Here is a 22,131-nt window from a genome sequence, read left to right as displayed (position 1 = left end):
AGAAGCATTTTAAAACGAGCTGGAAAATTCACAAGCAGCCAACAAGGTGACTGAAGTACAGGGGGAAAGCAAGTGGAGCGCTGCGTGTGGATGGACGGACACACGGCAGGGGCTCGGGCCAGGGGATCAGTGCTGAGCATCTCTGACTGTGCCCTGCAGCCCACTGTCCCCAGGATCAGAGCCCTGTCCCTCTGTCCCCAGGATCTGAGCCCTGTCCCCAGGAGCTGATCCCTGCTCCTCTGTCCCCAGGATCAGAGCCCTGTCCCCAGGAGCTGATCCCTATCCCTCTGTCCCCAGGATCTGATCCCTGTCCCCAGGATCTGATCCCTGCCCCACTGTCCCCAGGATCTGAGCCCTGTCCCCAGGATCAGAGCTCTGTCCCTCTGTCCCCAGGAGCTGATCCCTGCCCCACTGTCCCCAGGATCAGAGCCCTGTCCCCAGGATCTGATCCCTGTCCCTCTGTCCCCAGGAGCTGATCCCTGTCCCTCTGTCCCCAGGATCAGAGCCTTGTCCACATGATCTGATCCCTGTCCCCAGGATCAGAGCCCTGTCCCCAGGAGCTGAGCCCTGTCCCTCTGTCCCCCAGGATAAGAGCCCTGTCCCCTCTGTTCCTCTGTCCCCCTGGGTCTCTCTGTCCCTTCTATTCCTCTGTCCCTTGTCCCCTGTCCCCCTTGTCCCTCTGTCCCCCCTGCTCTGTCCCCCTTGTCCCCCTGTCCCTCTGTCCCCCCTGCTCTCTCCCCCTTGTCCCCTGTCCCCCTTGTCCCCCTGCCCCTCTGTCCCCCCTGCTGTCCCCCTTGTCCCCCTGTCCCTTGTCCCCCTGCCCCTCTGTCCCCCTTGTCCCCCTGTCCCTCTGTCCCCCCTGCTCTGTCCCCCTTGTCCCCCGTCCCTCTGTCCCCCGTCCCGCAGTGTCCGCAGCCCCAGAGCGCCCTCGGGCGGTGTCGGTGCCGCACTGCAGCCCGGGGCGCTCCCGTTCCCGTTCCCGTTCCCCGCAGAGATGCCCGCGGCTCCCGGGCCAGCCCCGGGCTCAGAGCGGCGCTCCCGCTTTCATTCTGCTCGCTCGGCCGGCTGCACTCAGCACCGCAATGCCGATAAAGCCTCTCGCAGGGAGCCCGCGCGTGGTTCCTGACACAAGAACCTGCAAGACTCACTCCAAGTGTGCAGGGGAGTTCAGCCCCTGGACCGAAGTGCCACCTCTCTTTCCCTGCTGTGACCTCTCACTGCTGTTTCCACGCTCAGGCAGCACTGGGACATGGCCAGCAAGGCATGCACTGGCCCAGGAACAATTGGGTTTGGGTGCTGTGCCCTTCCTGCCCGGTAAGAGGAATGGAGGTGTAAGAGAAGAGTGTTGCTTAGTCACAGGGCTGTCTGGACAAAGGTTTCCAGACCCCATGAGTATCCATGTCACACACAGTGCAACGAGTCCTCTGCTCCAAGCCAGGGCAGAGATTCTCTGTCCCATCCTTGCCAGATGCTCCAGTACTGGCCTCTTTGGTTTTCCCAAGCTCCTGGCAGGAATTGGGCAAGGCAGGTGTGGTAGACAACTACAGAGTAGTAATTTTCCAAAAATATTCCTGGGCTTTGGGGTTCCTTCCCACAGAAGTGTGACCCAAGACCACCCACCCCCAGGTCACCCAACACACCACTTCAGAAATCTGCAATACTTTAATCAAATTCTGCTTAAGGCCATTGTTGCTTTCATGTTTGCACACATCCCTCCTCAAAAGCACAAATATCTTCATTAACAGAAGGACAGGGTCAAGCCTCCCCCTTCCTGTGGTCAGGCAGTGTGACCAGAGCCACTGATGGCCTCCCAGTGCCAATGGCCATGGCCAGAAGAGCTGATCTTCAGACTGAACAGGGACAACTGCCAGGAGCTGAGTGACAGCTCAGATGTGCCACCGAGCTCCTGCCAAGGCTCACCTTGTCACCTCCAGCCAGGAGAGATTAGGTAACAGGGCTGTGAGCTGGAATTGCTGTGGAGCACAAGGTCACGACACAGAACTGGGGCTTTAGAAGTCACCAATACTCTCCAACACATGCAAAGGCTGGAGCAGCCCCAGGCAGGCTCCAGCTGCTGTGGGAAGAGACATCACTGAAGTGACAGCACCCAGAAATGATTTGCAGTGTAGTCCAGTTACATCAAGTGGCAATAAAACTGTGAGTGGCTCCAGGACAGCGTGCCCCATTTGGTGAGATGAACAGTGGCTTTTAAAAAGATCACTAAATCCCATCAGTGCTACCTATACAAACCTCATTTATTTTAAAGGCTCCCATTAAAGTGCCTTTTATCCCTAGCAATAGGCAGTTTTAAATTGCAAATAACTTCTTGGATCAGTCAGCAACCATCTTCATTCCACCGGAGAGAAGGGCCGTGGCTCAGGCGGGCCCTTGGGGACAAGGGTTGAGGTTTCTGGATGAGCAGGAATGCTGAGCAGCAGGATTATCCCATGGCTTTGCCGTGCTGTGCAGGCTCTCTGCCGAGCTGTCCAGGGCTTCACCTTCCAGAGAGCTCTGGGGATCCGAAGCAGGTGTCACCTGCAGCGTGGCTGTGTCCCAGTGGGCAGCGTGTCCCAGTGGGAAATGAGTCCCAGTGGGCAGCGTGTCCCAGTGGGCAGCGTGTCCCAGTGCAGGGTGAGGCTCAGGCCATGACACCATCCTGGCTCAGGGTGTCCGTGTCATGCAGGAGCGGCGTGGTCTCGGAGGAGAGAGGCTTGCTCTGCGTGCCGAGGGGCCGGGGGCTCTTCTCCGCGGTGCTTCTCTGCAGGGGAGGGACAGAGGTCACAGCCTGGCCACACCAGCGGTGCCACCACGTCCCCACCCGGGGCATGCCCACCCCAAGCCTCTCTCAGCTGCCAAGGGCCCTTTTCTTAAATGGAAGAGTTTTGTACCTCCTTTTTGTACCTCCTTTTTGTACCTCTCGCCCCACCAAAAGGAGATAATTTCCATTCCTGCCCACCTGCACCCGTGACACCACCCAAACACCCAGCCTGAGGAGCGGTGTGGAGGAGCTGTGGGACAGTGCACAGCATCCCAGATGGAAGGGAGAGGGACAGGAGGGCTTGGAGACCCCCAGGCTGCAGCACACACAGGCAGCACTCATTCTTGGGATAACGCTAGGTGCAGCCTCTGGGGAAGGGTGGAAGCCGGTGCCCCCTGGCTCCAATACGGCTCCTCCTCACCTGAACTCTTACACTGACACCTACAAAACAGGTTCACCACCCTCAAAGTTGAGCAGGAGCCAGATATGCCTTCAAACAGACCACGTGGGCCCTGACCCTAATTGATGCAAGAACCTCAGGAGGAAGCAGCAGGCGACAGGAGCGGGTCCCTTCCTGCTGCTGGGGACAGAGACACCAACCTGCCCCTCACCCAGAGCCTTCTGCTCGCTGGGGACGTGGATTGGGGTGTGGTGGAGGAACAGTGAGGCTTGTCTAAGCCTTGGACTGCTGCCCATTGCTGCTCCAGTGTGGGCACCAGTGACACCAGCAGGAACACCTGGAGACTCTTTGGGCATGGTGGTATTTGGGTGAAGTTTGGACTTGAAGATCTTGGAGGAATTTTCAGCCTTAATGTGTTTATGATTCTAAAAGTGTCTACAGGCCTCAGGTGAGGGGATAAAGTAAGGACAAAAAGGATGGTTAATATTCAAAGGACACCTCCTCCAAGTTCAAGAACAGTCCACCCTAACAAGCATCCCAAGCCAGGAAAAAATGCCAGCAGGGCAACACGGATGAACCAGGAGCTCCAAACACAAATGCAGAAAGGAGATGTATGGAAGGTGGGAGCAGGAACACAGGGAAACTCTCCCAGCATGCAGGGATGAAGACAGGAAAGCCAAAACCCAGCTGGAACTGCATCCAGCCAAGGATGTCAGAGACAAGAAAGGCTTCTCTAAGTACCCAGGTGACAAAAGAAAGAAGAGGGAACCATGAGGGCCTGGGGCTGAAAGGGGCAGGGGACCCCAGAAACCAGGGAAAATCCAGAGCGAGGAAGATGCACCCTTGGTGGAAGAGGATGAGGTCAGAGAATACTTAAGGAACATGCACAAATCCACGGACCAAGATGGGATGAGTGGGCTCATGTCACAGCAAGGCCATTCCCTGTTGTCTTTGACCAGTCCTGGCCCAAAGACTGAAGGAAAGCAAAAGTTACTTCAATCTTGAAAAAGATCAAGGAGGAAGACCTCAGGAGCTACAGACCAGTCAGTCTCCCTTCATCCTGGAGAAAGTGATGCAGCAGCTAATTCTAGGAACCACTTCCAGGCACATGAAGGACAATTAAATCATCAAGTGCAGACACTGGGCTTCATCAAGGGGAAACTGTGCTTGATCATCGATGATGAAATGACTGGGGAGAACAGTACATGTTGTCCACCTGGACTCCAGGCTTTTGGTGCCATCTCCCATGAAAACCTTACAGGGAAGCTGATGAAGTAGGGACTGGATGAGCAGGCAGTGAGGGGGACTGAAAACTGGCTGAACAGCCATGCCCAGAGTTGGGCTGGAGGCCAGTAACCATCAGTGTACACCAGGGGTCAATATGGGTCCAGGCCTGTTAAACATCTTTATTAATGAGCTGCAAAAACTGGAGGAGTGGCTGGTACACCAGAGGGACCTCAGCAGGCTGAGAAAGGGACTGGAAGGACCTCATGAGCTTCAACAAGAGGATGTGCAAGGTCTTTCACTCAGGATGAACAACCCCACACACCAGTACACACTAAAGGTCACCCAGCTCTGCAGCAGATGGGCAGAAAGGGACTTCAGGGGCTTGGGGACACCGAGCTGCAGGTGAGCCAGCAGCATGGCTGGGTAGCAAAGGCAGCCAGCTGATTCCTGGGCTGCACTGGGAGTGTTGCCAGCAGGTCCTGGAGTGATCCTTCCCCTCTGCTCAGCACTGGAGAGGCCATGCACGGAGTACTGCGCTCAGTTCTGCGCCTCCCAGGACAAGAGAGATGCAGCTACTGGGAGGAGTCCAGCAAAGAACCACCAAAGTGATTTTGGGACCAGATTGTCTCTTATGTGAGCAGAGGCTGAGAGAACTGGGACAGTTCAGCCTCAAGAAGAGAAGGCTCAGGGGGATCTTACCACTGAAAACAAGGCTCTGAAGGAAGGGTGTAACTACAGAGCCAGGCTCTTCTTGGTGGTGTCCAGGGACAGGACAAGAGCAAAGGGACACTTGAACACAGGGGATTCCACCTGGACATTAAGAAGTACTTTTTTTTTTTTCTTTTTCTTTTTTTTTCCTGTGAAAACTGTAAAAACGGGAACAGGTTGCCCTGGGGAATCTCCATTCCTGAAGACATTAAGAGACATCTGGACATGGTGCTGAGCTAGGTGACTCTGCCTGAGCAGAGGGATTGGGATAGATGAGCTCCAGAGGTCCCTTCAACCTCAACGACTCAGTGATTTTGTGCTCCTGTAATACAAACCCAGATATTTTTATACATCAGAAATTCCCTCCTGAAAGCCTCTCTGCTGAGGCTCCCTGCATGCAGGGGAGGGGTGACACCCACCAGTGGACTGATCTCTGTTACCCCACAAGTTTTTACCCATTCAAAAAACTTACCTCTGGAACTCAAACACTCCAAGATGGGGGGGGAAAACAGGCAAGAAAAGCATTTCCTCACACCAATCCTACTTTTCCCCAGATCCCTGCTGACATTATTACCTACTGATCAGGTACACCAGGAGAAACAATAAGAGCACGTGCTTGCAACCTGGTTAAGTGCATTAAGACATCTAAATTGCCCCAAACAAAGCCATGGGACGACACCGTTGCAGCAAAGCTTGCCAGGAGGGCATGTGTGGGAGATGTGGACAGCAAACATTTAATTTGATTGGTTTTAAGTGAAGTTTAATCAAATCAGGATGAGAGAAAAGCATGTTACCTTGACTGGGTACCCACCTACAGTCTGGCTTCCTGCATCACCGTGCCCTTAATCGGAGGCAGATTTTTGGCAGAGATGGCCTGGTTTGCCTTATAACTGTCTGAGCTCTTTTTATTGCTACTCCAAAATAAAGAGCATTTTTCCTAGAAGACAATCAGTCTAGTTTATGGTGCACTTGGACATGAATTTCACCAGGGTTCCAATTTTCGGAGGAGATTCGAAAAAAAAATCACTGTTTAACTAGAATCTAGTTATAAATGAAGATTTCGAAATTTAGATTAAACTAAGTCCTATTTATGATTTTGTTCAGTGTCAAGCCAGTTTGAAAATGGTCTGTTTGCCTTTTGAAAGTGCCACCACACAGGCTTTAGGCCACAATTGCAGAGAGCTACAAGGGTATTTCACACCTGTACAGATGATGCATTTTTTAGAGCTGTGAGTCCAACAGATGCATTTCAAACTGGCTGCACTATGAACTAGACTAAGATTGAAAGTGTTTCACACTACCTGATCTGCACTGGCTACAGAGCACACTGCTCCCTCCAGAAGCACACCAGACATCTGAGGAAAGGAGCTGGGTTCAGGGAGACCTTCACGCTGGCAGACACGTGAAGGTGTGGACAATGTCCCTGCTCAGGGTCCCCTCTGACATCGCCTGTGACTTCGGGAGGCAGAACTGTGCACGATTAAGCAATCAGGGCTTGATCAGCAACACTTCAATCAAATGAGGAACACACCTTGGCTGCAAATCGCTGTCTTCCAGTGTACAACCTTTTATCTACTCATTAGGTGGAGACCTTCATGTGTTGTTGTATAGCTTTCTTAGAGATTTGTAAGGTCATTGAGGTATTTTAATCACTTTCCAGGTAGTCAGGCACTTCCTGCCGTTGTTTTTTAGTCCTAACACTTCATGACTCTTTTGGCTGAGCACAGAAGTACAGCTGGCTTATGCCTGGGTTTGGGATACTCCACAAGCAGATATTCAGTTGGCTTGAAAGAGTTTAAAATCCAGCTTTTTTTCCCTGACCCTTTCTAGCATGGTTAAATCTCTTTGATACCAGGAATTAAGACTTGCACAAAGAGGAAATGCCAGCTCAGGGCTGCATAAGGGGTTAGAAATAGCTGCCCAGCCATTTTTCAGAGCCCCTGGGGTCATGTAGCAGAGTGCAGCCTGTCTGCCAGCAACCACTCACGTGTGCTGAAGGGAGCAGTTCACCCCAGGACCATCCTGGGAGCACAGGAAGGGTTTGGTGGGGAGCTCTGAGCTCCATGCTGGGCCCTAGCATCACACCCACCCTGCAGGGAAGTGTGCGGAGGAACAAGGGGATTTGGGATCATGTGTTTAAGTCACTTAAGTAATTGCAGACTTGATTAAAATCCAATTACGTGGTACTCTGAGAACCCTGGCACCATTTAAGGTGGGTGATTCAGGAAGGGCAGGAACCTGCTGAGCAAAGGCAGCCCCTCACACAGGCTTCCCCTCAGTCTGCTCTCATCCCAAGCAATGCCTTTTATCCCCACAAGCAGCCTCTTCACCTCTGCAGCTTTAGAGCCAGCCTAAGCCACCTGACTGCAGTGCAAAGCTAAACCAGCCTCCTTTGATCCAGGGTTAGGGTAGGAAGTTAGATCTCCACTTCCAGAACTAAAGCTTGCAGAGAGTTTAGTGTTTACCAGATCACCATGGAGCCACAGCCACAGATCTCCACTGAGTGTTTTGGCTGTTTTATATTCAGTCCTGACAGCTCAGCTCAGCCTCACCCCACTGCCTGCCCCACAATCCTGCTACCAACTCCCAGCAGCCTTCAAAGGTCTTCACTTCTCAGTAAACCCAGATCCACAAAGGCTCTGAGGGTTTCACTTCCAGAGCCCTCTGGAGCAGTTTGCACAGAAATCAAGTGTGTTTCAAGGAAACAGAATCTGTGCTGGGCTGAGGCAGCCACAGTGGCTGTGTCCCTGCTGCAAGAACACAGCAACTGCATTCCACTTAACAGGCTGTGTTCAGATAGCTCCATCCTCTGGAGAAGGCTCTGTGCTGACTGGAAAAATGCTGGGAGCCTGCAGAGATGCAGATCTGTGCAATGGCACAGAGCTGCTGCTGCTGCCTTCAATGGAGGCTGGGTTGATAAACTAGGATTGGTTCTTCACTAGCTGTGTGAGCTGAGAAATACCTCCTCCTCCTCCAGGAAGCCACTTTCATCACTGCTGTGCACCAAAAAAGCCAGGAATGCTTCATGTTATCTCTTTGCAGCCCAATTTCTAGATGGCTAAGGAAGTCCTGCTGCTACCTGCTGGCACCATTAGGAGATTGTTGGTGGCATCAGCCAATGTTTCCTCAGACATGTTAGATTGTCAGCCCAAACTACATCTGATTGAGTCTGATTTGACTGACAGCGCTTCCCACCAGGCATCTGTGGGTTCTTACCTTACTCATTGCCATGAGCACAGCTGCTGCAGTAATGAGTGGGACACTCAGCCCAAGGAAGATGTACTGCAGGTACTCCAGCACCGATGGGAGCAGCACCAGGTTGGTGTAAAACTGCTTCAGGACTGAGCCTTCGATGGATCCGCTCTGCTCGAGAAAGCAGAGCTGTCAGTGGCATTTCCCTCCCGTCCAGGGCTGAGACAGACCTGAATGATTCCTTTCCCACCACCTCCCAGTGTAAATTAGGGAATTTATGGAAGAGTCAGTCAGGCTAAAAGCTTTCACTAAACAGTGGGAGGCAGCTGGACATGCACCCACAGCTGGAGACTGCAATCCTGGGCCCACATGAGGACAGGGATGCTGGCAGCTCTGCCCAGGGCCCTATTTAACCCCACATCTAGGGCAGAGCCAGAGATTTACCAAGTATAGTGCAGGGTTTGTTCAGCTCAGAGGGATTAATGGCATAGCCAAGTATTGAAAAGCCCTCTGTTGGTGCTTAATTAGTCTGGCTGGCTTAAAGCTTTATCCCAAGTGGAGTTTCCCCAGCAGTGGGTGATGGGGAAGCAGGAGAGGCTCTGCAGAATCAGGCCAAGGAAGGCAGCTCACCTCTGCAAACCACAGCAGCGGCAGGACCACTGGCTTAATCTTCCCTGTTTGACTGGGGAGAAGAAAATTAAAAAAGAAGCACACACTTAGGTTTATGGTTGATCAGGTCACAATTAGCACCATAATTCTTCCTAAGGGGACATGTCTGACAGACTGACAGCTGCCAGGAAAGCAGCATAAGGAGGTGGCAATCCCTGCTGCTCCAGTGAGCTGCTCCCACCTTGGAGGACCAGGTGCTTTTCATGCAAGAGCAGAGCTCGTGTTGCCATGGGGGCTTAACTGCCCGAGGACAGCAGTAAGTGCCATCCCAAACCTGGGCTCCAGGGATGGGAAATTCAGTGAACCAGAATGGTAAAGCTCATGTTTCATTCACCTGGAGCCCTGGGGGCTGTTTGCAGACATCTGCCCCTCAGCCCAAGCAGCAAAGCACGCTCCCACCCTTGCTGGTATTTAGAGATCTCCTGTTTGCTTCCATGGAGCTGGAAGTGACTTTTGGACACAGGCTGCACTCTCTGCCCCGCAGGCAGAGTGGGTTTTGCCTCTCCATGTTGCAGGTAACTCCTGAGAGGCAGTTCAGTGTAGGTGAGCAGCTCCTCAGGGACACTGCCTGAGCTGAGCAAACAGGCAGCCACTCTAAAGGATGGAACTTGTGGTCACTGGAATGGCTGATGTTTCAACCAGCTGGCTCCAGCAATAGGACAACTGGTCATGGAAAAGCTGCTTTGTCTTTGGGGAGAGTAAACTCTGCAGCAACCTCAGCATCAGCAGAGCTCCCTGCTCAGGGAAGGCAGATGGACATCCCTAGGAGTCCTAGTCCATTTCTATAACTTACATTATATTAGACACCTCCTTTATGTACAGGTTCAGCTGGAGCTTGATGGAGCAATTCATGGGGATGCCTGTCATCTGCAGAGGAAGGGAACAACCAGTTCATCAGTAACTTCCAAGTGACTCCGTGGGGACCAACAGACTCTGCCAGGCAACATTCCAAGACCACCAAAACATCACACTTCAAAGCTGGTCTTGTTGACACCCATTAAGACATTGGTTTCTCATGACTCTGCAGTTTTGCCACACATTTTTACAAGCAGAGAATTTTTGTTGGACCATCCCCTGTTTGTAGTCAGCAGCCTGCAGCTAGATAAGAGTATAGTTAACTGTACTGTTATCAGTAGATGTTTGATACTGTAATAAACTTAATTAGATTTTCATAACTGCGATAAGAAAAGCAGTCATAACCCAATGTTTAGATAAGACACAGTTTACCTTACCTCAAGAGAGAAATAGGTTTTTTGCTTGAGCAAACATCACTGAACATTTGGAAAAACTGACCATGCACAATACAGGCTGCAGGTGGAAAATCCCAAAGTCCCTTTCCCAACAGCAGTTGGGACAATGATACCTCAGCACACCCCAAATCACCCCCTCTGGAGTGGTGACTTCACCCCCATGCTGCAGGTACGTGAGGGGTATAACACAGCAGCAGCCCAGTGCAAAAGCAGTCAGTTCCAGATGGGCAGGTTGACAGAGTGGAAGAAGCCAGCCCAAAAATGGAGGTGCCAGCTTGAGCCACAGCGTGGTCTTCAGACTTTGCCAGGCAGTTCTCATGGCAATGTGCATTTGCAGATTTGGGGCATAGCTGGGCTGCTGCCAGATACACCTCCTGGTGTTATAGGCCTGAGTCAGTGGAAAGAACTTCACCGTGCTTATCAAAACAATTATGTTTATAATTAGTTCTGCAATTCTCTAGAAGCCAGGCTAATTATTCAATTAGTTTATGGCTTTGATAGTTTTATCTGCACATGTCCTCGCCAGTCTTTGCACTATGGAACCTGCTCGAATCAGCGCCACGAGAGCAGAGCAGTGCCACCACTCAGCTGATGGCAGAGTCCCCCCATGCTGGGCTGGTCCCTGGGGCGAGGGGAGGCCCTGGTGGGCTCACTCACGGGGTGCACATCGAGGAAAAGCCCGTGCTGCTCCTTGCTGGGGTGCAGGCCTTCCACTGCGCTCACCAGGGATGGGTCAGCGTTGTAGAAGTGAGGGTGGGAAATGAACATCGGTGCATCTGCATGAGATGAAAAGACACCTTAAGCTTCTCCACCCATATACCCAAGAGCTTTTTTTGAGGTTTTTAAGCCCTTGTGGTACTTGTTTTGAACAGCTTTTCTGTTTTCTCCTCCCAACCAGCAGCCTCCTTCCCTTCCCTCTCTGCAGGGTCGTTCCAGTGACTGGAGAGGGTTAAGACCACCCAGTCTCTCCCAGCACACCATGGTGTGGCAGCTTCCTGCTCCCAGACACGAGTTGGGACGCCCAGTCCGGACTGTCACTCCTGTGTGATGCACACTGGGTGTCCAAAGCAGCTTTAACATTCAACATTTAACTTGGCAGCTGTGGGGGGCTGCCTGTCCCCTGCTCCCACCACCAGCCCAGGGCTTGTAATGATCCCACTGCATCCCTGGGCATTCCCACAAATGCCAGCCTCTCATAGGGCTGGGCACTGAAGGAACTTCAGGCACAAGGGTTTTCCCTCTTTCCCTCATTGCAAACAGTGCCCACCAGTACTTTTCAGCATCCCAGCAGGCACTAGAGCTGGTTTTCTGCACAGCCAAGCTTGTATTTCATCTCAGATTTAATACTGGTCCATTAAGGACAGCCAGGGGGGAAAGGACTTACTGAGCCTACAGGTGCTGACGTTCTGGATGCCAGACTGCATGCAGGGGCAGAAGCCCTCGTTGGGTGGATAGTCCGTGCCGTTGGCAAAGAGGGTTTTCGGCGCCACAAAGCGATAGGTGGGCACACCCTTGAACTCCCCAGACTGCTCGTACACCAGTGTCATGGATCTGGAAGGGTTTCGGTGGAGAAGGATCAGGATTAGCCAACAGGTTCCCAGCCCAGAAGTGGGTTCTTATCTTGGTTGGATAAGATGAAGTTGCAATGTAACTTAGACTTTGAGATGAAGATAAACCCTCAGAGCAGTGCTTCAGGGAATGGGGAGTGCGTATTTAGGCCTTTTGCTTTCCATGTTTTAAGTACATCTAAAGGGTTGGTCAGGACTAGAGTTAGGGAGAGAAACCACAGGCTTATAGGTCTGTTTGCTATATCCAGCTGAGATTTGTTTAAAGGCATGTAGTAATCCCCAGGGCTGCTCTCCAAGAGATAATACCCACTTTATGCAAGCCTTGGCTCCGAGGTGCTCCGTTACAGGGCAGGGACTGGATAAATTCACAAGCCAACTCCTGCAACAGACTGCCAAGGCAGTGGAAAATTTCCCTACGTGACACAGCAACATTTTTTTCTTGCTACCAGAGGCTACTGATGTTGGGCTGCAATATTGCTGGCCAGGTTTAATGCAAGTTTCCAGGACAAAAATTTTCTCCCTTCACACTTGAGTGAGGTTTGCAGGGATCAGAGAATCACAGAATGGGTAAGAGGGTCACAGTGGGCTGCCAGAACAGCTTGGGCAGGCCAAGGGGATTCTCATTCCTACAGAGGCCTTCTGATGCTGGCACTAAGGATGGGGGATTTGGGGCATGTTCAGCAGTTTCACACGTGCCCCTTGGCTCTGCTCACCTTGCTGCAACGAGGCAGAGGTTGCTGTAGCACATCAGCAGGATAAAACCTTACTATCTGCCTCTCAGCATCAGCTGCACTTCACATGCACAGAGCACAGGAGATGGGCCCTGCCTGCCCTGCAGAAAGGCAGCTATGCTCTCAGCCTACCAGCTGATGTTTGTGACTGTGTGGACACTGGCAGAGGTTTGGGGAGAAGACAGAACTGACTGAGAAGCTGAGCCACTTCCTCACAGTTCTGTGTGGCAGGAACCTCCTGTGCCAACGAGAAACCAAGCTTGGTTTCCTCCACTTCTCTAGAAGCCTTGTCTGGAAGCATGCTCTCTGTTCCCGAGGTTTCTGTAGTTTTACAGGAACAGGTATGTGTTTAAAGTTCCCTGTAAATTCCTGGCTCCGGGTCATTTTGGTGTTTGCTGCTGTCCCTTGTGCAGAGGAATCCCTGTGCTATTGCTTGGCTCAGCTGTCTGTTTGTTCACTGAAGAGGTCATTGCTCTCGATTCAAAATGAGCACTTGCTTGTTTTGCAGCACTATCTACAAAGGCAGAATTATCATTATCTTCCCCAAGCTACAAACAGGGGATTTGTGCCTGCTTCCCCTCCTTCCAGCCTCAGGCACAGGCACACAGGCTGCTCTGTAGGGTACTTTAAGCCCTGTGTGATCAGCTAAGGTCAGGGTGTCTTACTAAAGCAGAAGGAGAAAAAAAAAAAAAGAAAAAATAAAAAAGAAGAAAGAGCCTGGAAATGGTGGCACAAATTTCCCCCCTGACATAATGTTTCCAAGAGTTTAGTCAGCTGAAAGAGTCCTGCAGTTACAGTTGCATTTCCCTCTGAGAATCCTTACTTCTCTTTCTAACTGCCCACATGTTATCTCCATTAGATAACCACATCTGGCTATTTTGTACTGATTAAACGTGGGTAAGATGGACTTCTCCAGTGATCTGGAAGGTATTTATGGACACCACAAGATACTGACAATGAGAAAACTACACTGTTTGCAAAGCTCAGATAACACAGACCCAAACTGCAGCTGAACTTTAACTACAGGAACAAATCCTGAGCCCTCCACGTCACTGCATAGGTGTGCAGGATGGGTGCAGCGTGTCCTGCCACCTGTATGGGGACAGGCTGGCAGCTCTGGCCTCACCTGCAGGCATCAGGGCTGTAGAACTCCAGGGAGGTGGGGGACATGAACGGTGGCCACATCTCCCCCGCTGTCCCATTGATCATGTTGCACTGGCTGCTGCGCCAGTAGTTCACCTGTGGGACAAGTGTAGAGAGAACTCAGAAGGATGAGCTTGCTGGAGTCAGCTTTCACCCCTGCAAGGAATGTCCACCACACCACAGTGCTTCCATAGCAGCATCAAAGATCTTTCCTGTCTTGAGCATATTTTCCATCCTCCATGATTCTGTGAGCCAAACATCCACCCAATTAATCGACAAGAACCACCAGCCCCCAGGGGTTGGTCTCTGTGTTCAGCTGATTTTAGCCAGGAGCAGAATTCCACAAGGGAAGAGAGTAAAGCATCCTTTAACAAGAGTATTTAACACCTTCAGCACAGGCCACAGGAGCCTGAGACTTCAACCATTAGAGGCAACCAGTTCCAACAGCACTGCAAGGGAGTGCCAGTGAAACCCATGAGGAGATGAATTTAATGCAATCGCAAGATGAAAAGCATTTTGCCACGTGGCTGCCTCCTGGTAACTTGCCAGAGCAGAAGTTGCAGCACTTGAAGTCCTGTGGAAGCTTGTCTTCAAACCTGAGCCCCACACAACAGAGCTTTCAGCCTACCCTGCTTTAAATCAGGCATTCCCCATTATTCAAGGTTTGCTGCCAGACACTCACCTTCTTTAGCCCATTCCACGAATCCACCATGTGAACTTGACTGATGTCCTTCATGCCTGTGTTTACTGTGAACAGTCCTGAATTGGAGTTGTTGAACTGCAGAGAGAATAAAAGATTGTTTAATCTACTGCTCACAGCAAGACTGCAAAGTGTTCCTGACTCTGGGTGCCCCATCAGCTCTGGGGGTGCCCCCCACACCGTCAGCTACTCAGCTTCTCCTCAGCTGAGAGTCTGAGCTGTCCCCAGGATCAATAGTGCTGGGATTTTAGCATTCCCAAACAACACTTACATCTATGAATAGTCCAAACTTCCCCTTGAAAGGCATCAGGCCAGGAACAATCATATTTATCGCATCTATGAGGGGATCTTCATACCCCCACATGATCTCCCCCACCGTCCGGTTCATGAACGCCTTCTGTTTCAGGCCAGCCAGGGCTCCACTCAGTAAAATCTTGAAAAACTTTGGCAGTTTTTCCATCATCACAGCTGCTCCCTGAGAAAGAAAACAAACCCCTGGGATGAGAGCCCCACCTTTACGAAGGATGAAGCATTTTTGCTGCTAACCAAAATCATTCTGCTGCTCCCATCTATAGCCCCAGAGGAATCCTCTGGACAGACTGACGTTCTTAATTTATTCTCAGCTGGGGAAGAAAGCAGTTGAGGGCTCACAGGCTTGATTTCCCCACAGGATGCTCAGATGAGGTTGCAGACTCAAGACCAGCTGCTCTGCACACTGCGGTTCTGGAACAGTAGCAGCCTAACAGAGCAATTAACACCCAGAAAGCAGAAAATTACATTATATAAGCTTAACCACCTCATTGCTTGATCAGCCTTGAGCCCCACAAAAAAGTGATTCAGTAATTCAGTGCTGGATATCACCACCCTCCCTGCAAGCTCAGAAGGTGGAACCCATCCAGGCAAGAAGCACTTACCATCATCAAAATGTTTGGCACAACAATGTACTCATCTTCTGTGCCATTGGACAAGTGTGGCTGGAAGAAAAGGTTCCGGTACTCCAGGTAGGAAACGGTATCGTTGTCATTGAATGTGATATTTGTTTTACGCCTGTACTCCCTGCAAAGAGATGGGAGATGATGGGAACCATCCCTTGGCAGAGCCTAGGAGCTGCACAGGCCTGGGCTTGCTGCTGGGGGAGGCAGTGTGGGAACAGATATAAACCTCCCACCCCAACCAGGGTTAGGGTCTGGCAGGAGGAGAGGGCAGCCCAGGAGCCAGGCATCCCTGACAAGACTGGACTCCTGCAGACACAAAGTGTTTCTCCCTAACTCAGTACCCAAGAAATATAAAACAAAAGCACAAGTCTCCTCTGTTGCTTCACCTACAGCCACTGGAAAGCCCAGCCACCTCAGAGAGGTGCTCAGACACGCAGAGGCACAGCAACTCCCACACCAGAACAACCTGCAAACAGGAGAGGACCAGCCAAGATGCCACATGTTCTGCCAGTGAGCCCACACTGATTTTCTCCCCGATGTCTCCTGGGTTCCCTCGTGTCCCTCCTGCTCCTTCAGGCCATCCACGTCCTGCACACTGCCCAGTGCTGCTGGACTTCAGCCCCTGCCCCATGGGGGCTGCAGTGCTCTGCAGCCATCACAAGCCTGTTACTGCTCCTGGAGGAACTGAAGCTCAACTCACCAGCAAAAACAAAGTCCTTCACTGTGGAGCCTGTGTTTTACAGCCCACATTAGGGAAGGGCACTAATCTTGCTCAGCAGGAACACAAGGACACTAATAAGCTTTGCCCCTTTGTTTATTCTCATTTACAGTAAGTGAAGCTTTTCCCCAAGCCAGGAGAGCAATGTGATGGCAACATACAGAAACCACACAGGGGGACCTGCTGAGGCCAGGGGAAACGAGGGCACACACAAACTGCAGGCTCCCCCTGCACTCTGCTCAGCTTTGGATTAACCAGTAATCTTCCCACATGAGCTTGCTTAGGCTGCTGATTCAACCTCACCACATTACTGTAGGCACTAATATATTGAAGATCACTTCTTACGTGGAAGTTCACACACTCAACATCAATCACTGCTTCCTCTTTCAGGTGCTGAGAAGCACCTGGGGATTCAGCCACCATCCTCAGCCATGGCACACACACTGAGCCCTGCTGTGTGGGTCTGACCCAGTGCTGGTGCTCCATACTTGCTCTCCATACTGGCTCCCATGACCAGGGTGCTCACGTTAGGCACATTTTGGGGCTCAGGTTAGATGAGGACTTAGGCTGACCCATGAAGTTTGATCCAGCTCAAGAGCTGGGCTCTTAAATGCACAATGAAAATAAAAGAAGAGCACTCTGAAGGCAGGATCACCCACTACCACCACTGATACCCATGTTTGGACCACATCAGCCCAGCTCTGCCTGCCCAACAGGCCCCAGAAAAAGACAGAGCTCCACAACTCAGTGGAGCACCCACCAATCTCGCTGTCTCAGTGACCAGAGATCCTTTGTGTGTCTTAGCAAGATCAGAGCAACTAGAGCCCATTTGGATCACTTCAAAATCCAGTGTCCCTGGGCTCCCACCAAGCCTGCTGATGCCATGTCCTGCTGCCAGAGGAGCCAGCCAGCAGCCTGGCAGGCAGCACAGTGGGCAGGCTCATGCCAAGCTGCACCACAGCTGGTACCTGACCTGTACACGTAGGGTCCACGCTGGCTCAGCACCGGCTTTGCTCCCTGGAGGACCTGCTGGGGGTTCAGCACTTCAAAGAAATGCACTGTCAAGTAGAAAGGAACAGGGATCTCTTTCCACATTTGGAAGGAGATGCTGCTGGGGTCGATCCTGACGTTCTGTAAGGAAAGAAAAAAAGGAGGCACAACTTTTGGGCTCTGTGGCTGCAGATGAACACATCCACCCTCAGCTCAACAAGGTGGCAGCTACAACAGAAGTTCTCCAGAGGATCCACGTGTGTGAGGATCAGGCAGACTGAAATCCAGCTAGATCTACAGTAAAAACTCCTGAGTGTACAGAAGCATCAGGTTTATGCCACAGGATGTCTACTGGCTTATTTATTCAGGCTTAACTTTTCTAATCCTACCCAGAGGGCTTCCTTGTGTTTTGATGAGACTTGGCTCTGAATTATTCACTACTCTGTTTTACTTGTCTGGCAGAAACAACCCTGTCCCAAAGGCCTTTGTTCACGGGTTTGGCAGCTCCACACAGCTAAAAGCAAGCACAGAGAAGTGGCACAGCTATCCACACAACTGTTTGAGTACCAGCAGGGAGAGCCCACTAGATTCCCAAAAAAAAGATGGAGAACTGTGATGGCAACCCAGCTGTGTCCCAACAGCACAGCACAGGACACCTCTGCCTCCTCTCAGCTGCCAACCTGCATTGACTCACGGCAGATCATGAGGCAGGTCAAAGGCAAGGCACAATCATGTTCCCATATCACTATCCTGTGTGCTGGGAAATGCCTGCAGGAGCTCCAAGACAACTTAAGCTCTCCTCAGCTCAGGACCTGGCACATGGGCACATCTGCCTCTGCTCCCTCCCTGCCTCCAGGGTGCTGCAGTAGGGGCGAGAGCTTGTTCCTTCTTGAACATTTACTTTGGATGTGTTCCACCATAATCGTTTCTTCTGCAAGCACAAATCCTTCTCCCTGCTTAGGTAACCCAGCCAGCTTATGGAAGTGGAGTTGATCCACCAACAGGAGGAGGGACATGGGCTTTATGCTGGTGCAGCTCAGCAGCCCCACAGTTCCTGCCCTGGAGCAGCTCACTCTGACTGGGCAGATATTTGCTGACACAGGGAGTTGAGGTGCCAGAGGCTTCCCCCCACAACACCTCATCTTTCTTGAGGCATTTCACGGCAAGGCTGAGCTACCTGCGAGCAGCAGGCTTCTGCAAGCCCCTCATCCAAGCCCTAGCCCTGGAAAGGCATCTCCACAGTGCTGTGTAACCCATCTAACCTAGCAAACCCTTCCCATCACCACTTCCATGCCCACATGCTGCTCTAAATTGCCAGCCTCAATGATTTCATGGCAAAAAAGCAGTAATAGGACAACTTTTTATTTAGTCTATTTTACAACCCTGATTCCCAAGTGTCGATTTTACTGTGATCAAGAACATCTTGTTTCCCTTTAACAGCTTGTTCTGTACTACACTCGCTTGACCACTTGTTGCATATGCATTTATTTTTATAATAAGTACCCAGTCAGATGGAGCTACATCCCAGCTCCCTTTCCCAGCTCCCTCACACACGGGCACAGCAGCTCAAGGTACTCCACAGGTGTTACTAAGATCCCCACAACAGGATAGGCTTAAAATTAAACTACTTTTAGGTAAAAACAAACATGGTCATGCATCTGAAATAAAAATATTTGTCAACTAGATGGGTTTCAAAGGGTCATTGAGATGTTTGACCCCTCCTGACCAGACTGATCTTTGCTCCCGAGGAACTGAAAGGAACTGGTTACTGCCCATCAGCTCCAGATGGGGCCAAAGAGCAGCAGTTCCACCACAGCATCCAGATCCTGCTTCTCCAGGAGGGAGGCACCCTGCTCAGGAAAACCGAGAGCTGAGGTTTCCCCTGCAGACTGGGAGGAGCAGTTAAGCCGGGTGTCAGTCAGACCTCACCCTCCACATCCTCTCAGCAGCCTCCTCCTCACCCTGCTACATCAGCAAGGACAGGGCTGTCACCTGCTCCTGGCTCCTGCCACCCAGGGCAGCATCGCAGGTCCCAAGTGGAGCAGCCAGGGGTGGCAGAGGGATGAGCTGATGCAGCCTCACTGTGTGCAAGCTCATACCTTCGGCAGCAAGGTCTGTGGCATTCCAGATGCTCGCAGAAAAGCAATGTTCCCCAGGTTTTGCAGGGCCAACCCCACAGGCAGCCCTGTGCAGACGGGGCAGGAGACAGGCTCCAAGCTCCCTGCTTCCTGTGTCTTTCCCTGCAGACTTCACCCAAAGACATCCTTGGAACAACCACTTCTCTGCAACTGAGCACTTATACACCGTCCTGACAGAGCTCAGCATGGGCAAACCAGCCTTTGCCTGCCCAACCCCAGCCCTTCAAGCTCCTCTTACCCACACTACTCTGAAGACCAACACAGGAGTTTCAGTAAGGGCCTCAAGGTTTCTCATCACCCATTATCACTCCGTTATTATGCTTAATGTGAAATGGAAACAATATGAGCTCAGGGCAATTTTGTGTCATGCTGAAGATGGTGAGACCGAGGGCTTGAGGTGAAGGGAGGAAAAACAAAGGTTTTCCTCATCTTTTGTTCTTGTTGTAAATTACTAGGACTTAATTAATCAGGTTGAAAAAATCAGGAAGAGCTAAAAAGAGGACAGAAATGTCATTTCTGTTCTACAGGGGCCATTCAGCCTCTTATCTACAGGTACCAGTTCCTGATGTCCTGGAACAGAACAAAGATTTTCTAGTGTTTAATCTACAGGACTGTCTGGCTCTGCCCAGACAGCAGCACTTCCAAGGGGGATGTTTAAGTAGGTCATTTTCGGCAGAGACTTTGCGCCACACGCAGCACCAGCCATTGGCTATGAGGTGTTTGCTCACCTCTTTCATCAGAAGCAAATTTTCAGGGGCTGACCTGGGTAGGTGGAAGCTTGGAGAAAGGCCAAGGCTCATCTGCCTTGGACAGGGAGAAAAAGGTTTGGCTAAATGTGGGGATGAGCTCTACATTACAGCAGGATAACTGGTGTCCCAGCAGCAGGGACAGGAGTGCTGGTTCATAAAACTGCACAGCATTTACTGAACAGACCAACAACTCCACCCACAGCCCCACATTTTGGGGACAAACCCTCTTCAGCCTCAGGACCTCTCCTGTGGATAAAAACAGGTCTTCAGAGAAACAACTCTTCAGGCTTTCAGTCTAGGAGACAGGATAACTTGGAGGCTGTTCCATGCTCGAGGCTTCTCTGGAGTGTTCCTGCACATCATCCTGTTTCCCAACACCAGGCTGTTGGGAAAGCATCTCACCAGAGCACGTGTCAGCCCGGTATTCTGCTCTTCTATTTGTGAAAGGAATAGCAGGTGCTTCGAGTAGAGGCAGGAGGGAAGGGAGGAAGCATCAGTGCTTCGGGTGATGCTCTGCCCAGCCCTGCGTGCAATTCCAGTGATGCAAAGAGCCCTCGTTAACCAGCGGTGGTTAACCTGCTTACTCCGGGCAAATTTACTATCGCCAAAGGCGGAACACCCCAAGGCCGCATTTCCCCTGAGTTAGGAGCCCGAGGCTGCTCGGAGCTGCAGCAGCGACGCTGCCACCTCCAGCTCCGGGCTCTGCGGACAGCACTGCACAAAGCAAACCGGCCCCGGCCCCGGCCCGCACCGACACCAACCCTGGCCCGCAGCGCACCGGCACCGGCTCCAGCCCCGGCCCGCAGCGCACCGGCACCGGCTCCAGCCCCGGCCCGCAGCACACCGGCACCGGCTCCAGCCCCGGCCCCGGCCCCGGCCCGCACCGACACCGGCACCGGCTCCAGCCCCGGCCCGCAGCACACCGGCACCGGCTCCAGCCCCGGCCCGCACCGACACCGGCACCGGCTCCAGCCCCGGCCCCGGCCCGCACCGACACCGGCACCGGCTCCAGCCTCGGCCCGCACCCTGCACTCCGCACCGGCCCCTCCACAGACCCCGCTCCTCACGGCCGCCGAGCGGGCCCCTCCCGCGCCCCCCCAGCCCCGCTGACCTTGATGACCTGCTGCCGGATGATGACGGGCCCCAGGAGCAGCATGCAGCCCCCCAGGAGCGCGCAGGCCACCCCGGCCAGCCCCAGCCCCACGGACAGCCTGCGCCGGGCCACGGCCATGGCGGGGCGGAGCCGGGAGCGAAGCGGGACCGGGAGCGGGTCCCGCCGCCGCTTTATGGCCCCGCGGCCCGGCCCGGCCCGGCCCGGCACAGGGGGCGGGGCCAAGGCGGCACCGGGCGGGGCTTTCCCCGGGAGGCTCCGCCCCCAGCCCCGCCCCCCGCGGCACCACGGGAATGGGAGCCCGAGCGAGGCGTGGATGTGAGCGCGTGTGTCCGCGGAAAAACGGGAAAACTGCTAAAATACGGACAGCAGGAAAATGTGCACATAGGTAAAATATCGCTCAGTCGTGCAGTTGTGGAATAGAATGGGTTTGCGTTGGAGGGGATCTTAAAGATCATCTCGTCCCGCCCCCTGCCATGGGCAGGGACACCTTCCAGTATCCCTGGTTGTTCCAAGCCACATCCAACCTGCCCCTGGACACTGCCAGGGATGGGACAGCCACAGCTTCTCTGGGAAAGCTGTTCCTGTGCCTCACCATCCTCACAGTAAAGATTTTTTTCCTAATATCTAATCTAAACTTATTTTTTTCAGTTAGAAGCCATTCCTTCTGTCATTACACGCTAGACAAAGATTACATAAACGTGTTTGTATTCATGTGGATATATATACAAATGTAAATGTCTTGCCTGAGGAGTGAATATCCATCACCCCTTAACCTGCCTCTAATTTTGCATTTAACCCAACCCTGCTTTTCCAAGGAACTGGGTCTTTTGTCTATCTTGTGCATCTGAACATGGCCCTGAGCAAAAGCCTCGTTGAGACTCACCCCCAGAAGCATCTGGAAAGCAGGAGAAAATAAAGAGTCCAGCCTGTGAGAGCCTGTTTTAAATCAGTCACATGCAACATCCCATTGTCCCAGCTGAGCTAACACATCTGGAAGCTGGAGAGCTTCCACCTGCCACACACAAGATGAGAGGAGGCACAATCTCATGGCAGGGCCCAGCACAGCACAGGATTTGCCTCTTGCCAGGGCCCCCACCTCGGTGGAGCATTTGAATTTGTATCTTTACACTTAATTGTGGTG

General features: G+C 52.2%; 1 protein-coding gene across 3 annotated transcripts; it reads right to left on the bottom strand.

The window, feature by feature from the left end:
• Positions 1–1,643: 1,643 nt before the first annotated feature.
• On the bottom strand, positions 1,644–21,214 carry SCARB1 (scavenger receptor class B member 1). Of its 3 annotated transcripts, XM_058851356.1 has the most exons (13): positions 20,988–21,211; positions 16,973–17,130; positions 15,261–15,402; positions 14,618–14,821; positions 14,329–14,424; positions 13,630–13,742; positions 11,589–11,755; positions 10,862–10,980; positions 9,748–9,821; positions 8,916–8,967; positions 8,310–8,456; positions 2,613–2,758; positions 1,644–2,578 (listed from the first exon to the last, which is right to left on the bottom strand). In XM_058851356.1, exons 1-12 carry the CDS (start codon positions 21,105–21,107, stop codon positions 2,639–2,641), a joined length of 1,512 nt encoding a protein of 503 aa, XP_058707339.1. In that variant the 5' UTR covers positions 21,108–21,211; the 3' UTR covers positions 1,644–2,578; positions 2,613–2,638. The 3 variants fall into 3 exon arrangements, with proteins under 3 accessions (XP_058707339.1, XP_058707338.1, XP_058707340.1); XM_058851355.1 differs by having other exon boundaries at positions 1,644–2,758; XM_058851357.1 differs by lacking the exons at positions 1,644–2,578; positions 2,613–2,758 and adding an exon at positions 5,855–6,030 and having other exon boundaries at positions 20,988–21,214.
• Between the last annotated feature and the right edge of the window lie 917 nt (positions 21,215–22,131).

This window comes from Poecile atricapillus, chromosome 16 (genome assembly GCF_030490865.1).
Source record: "Poecile atricapillus isolate bPoeAtr1 chromosome 16, bPoeAtr1.hap1, whole genome shotgun sequence".
Classification (NCBI taxonomy): Eukaryota; Metazoa; Chordata; class Aves; order Passeriformes; family Paridae; genus Poecile; species Poecile atricapillus.
This window is presented reverse-complemented; position numbering and strand designations above follow the sequence as displayed.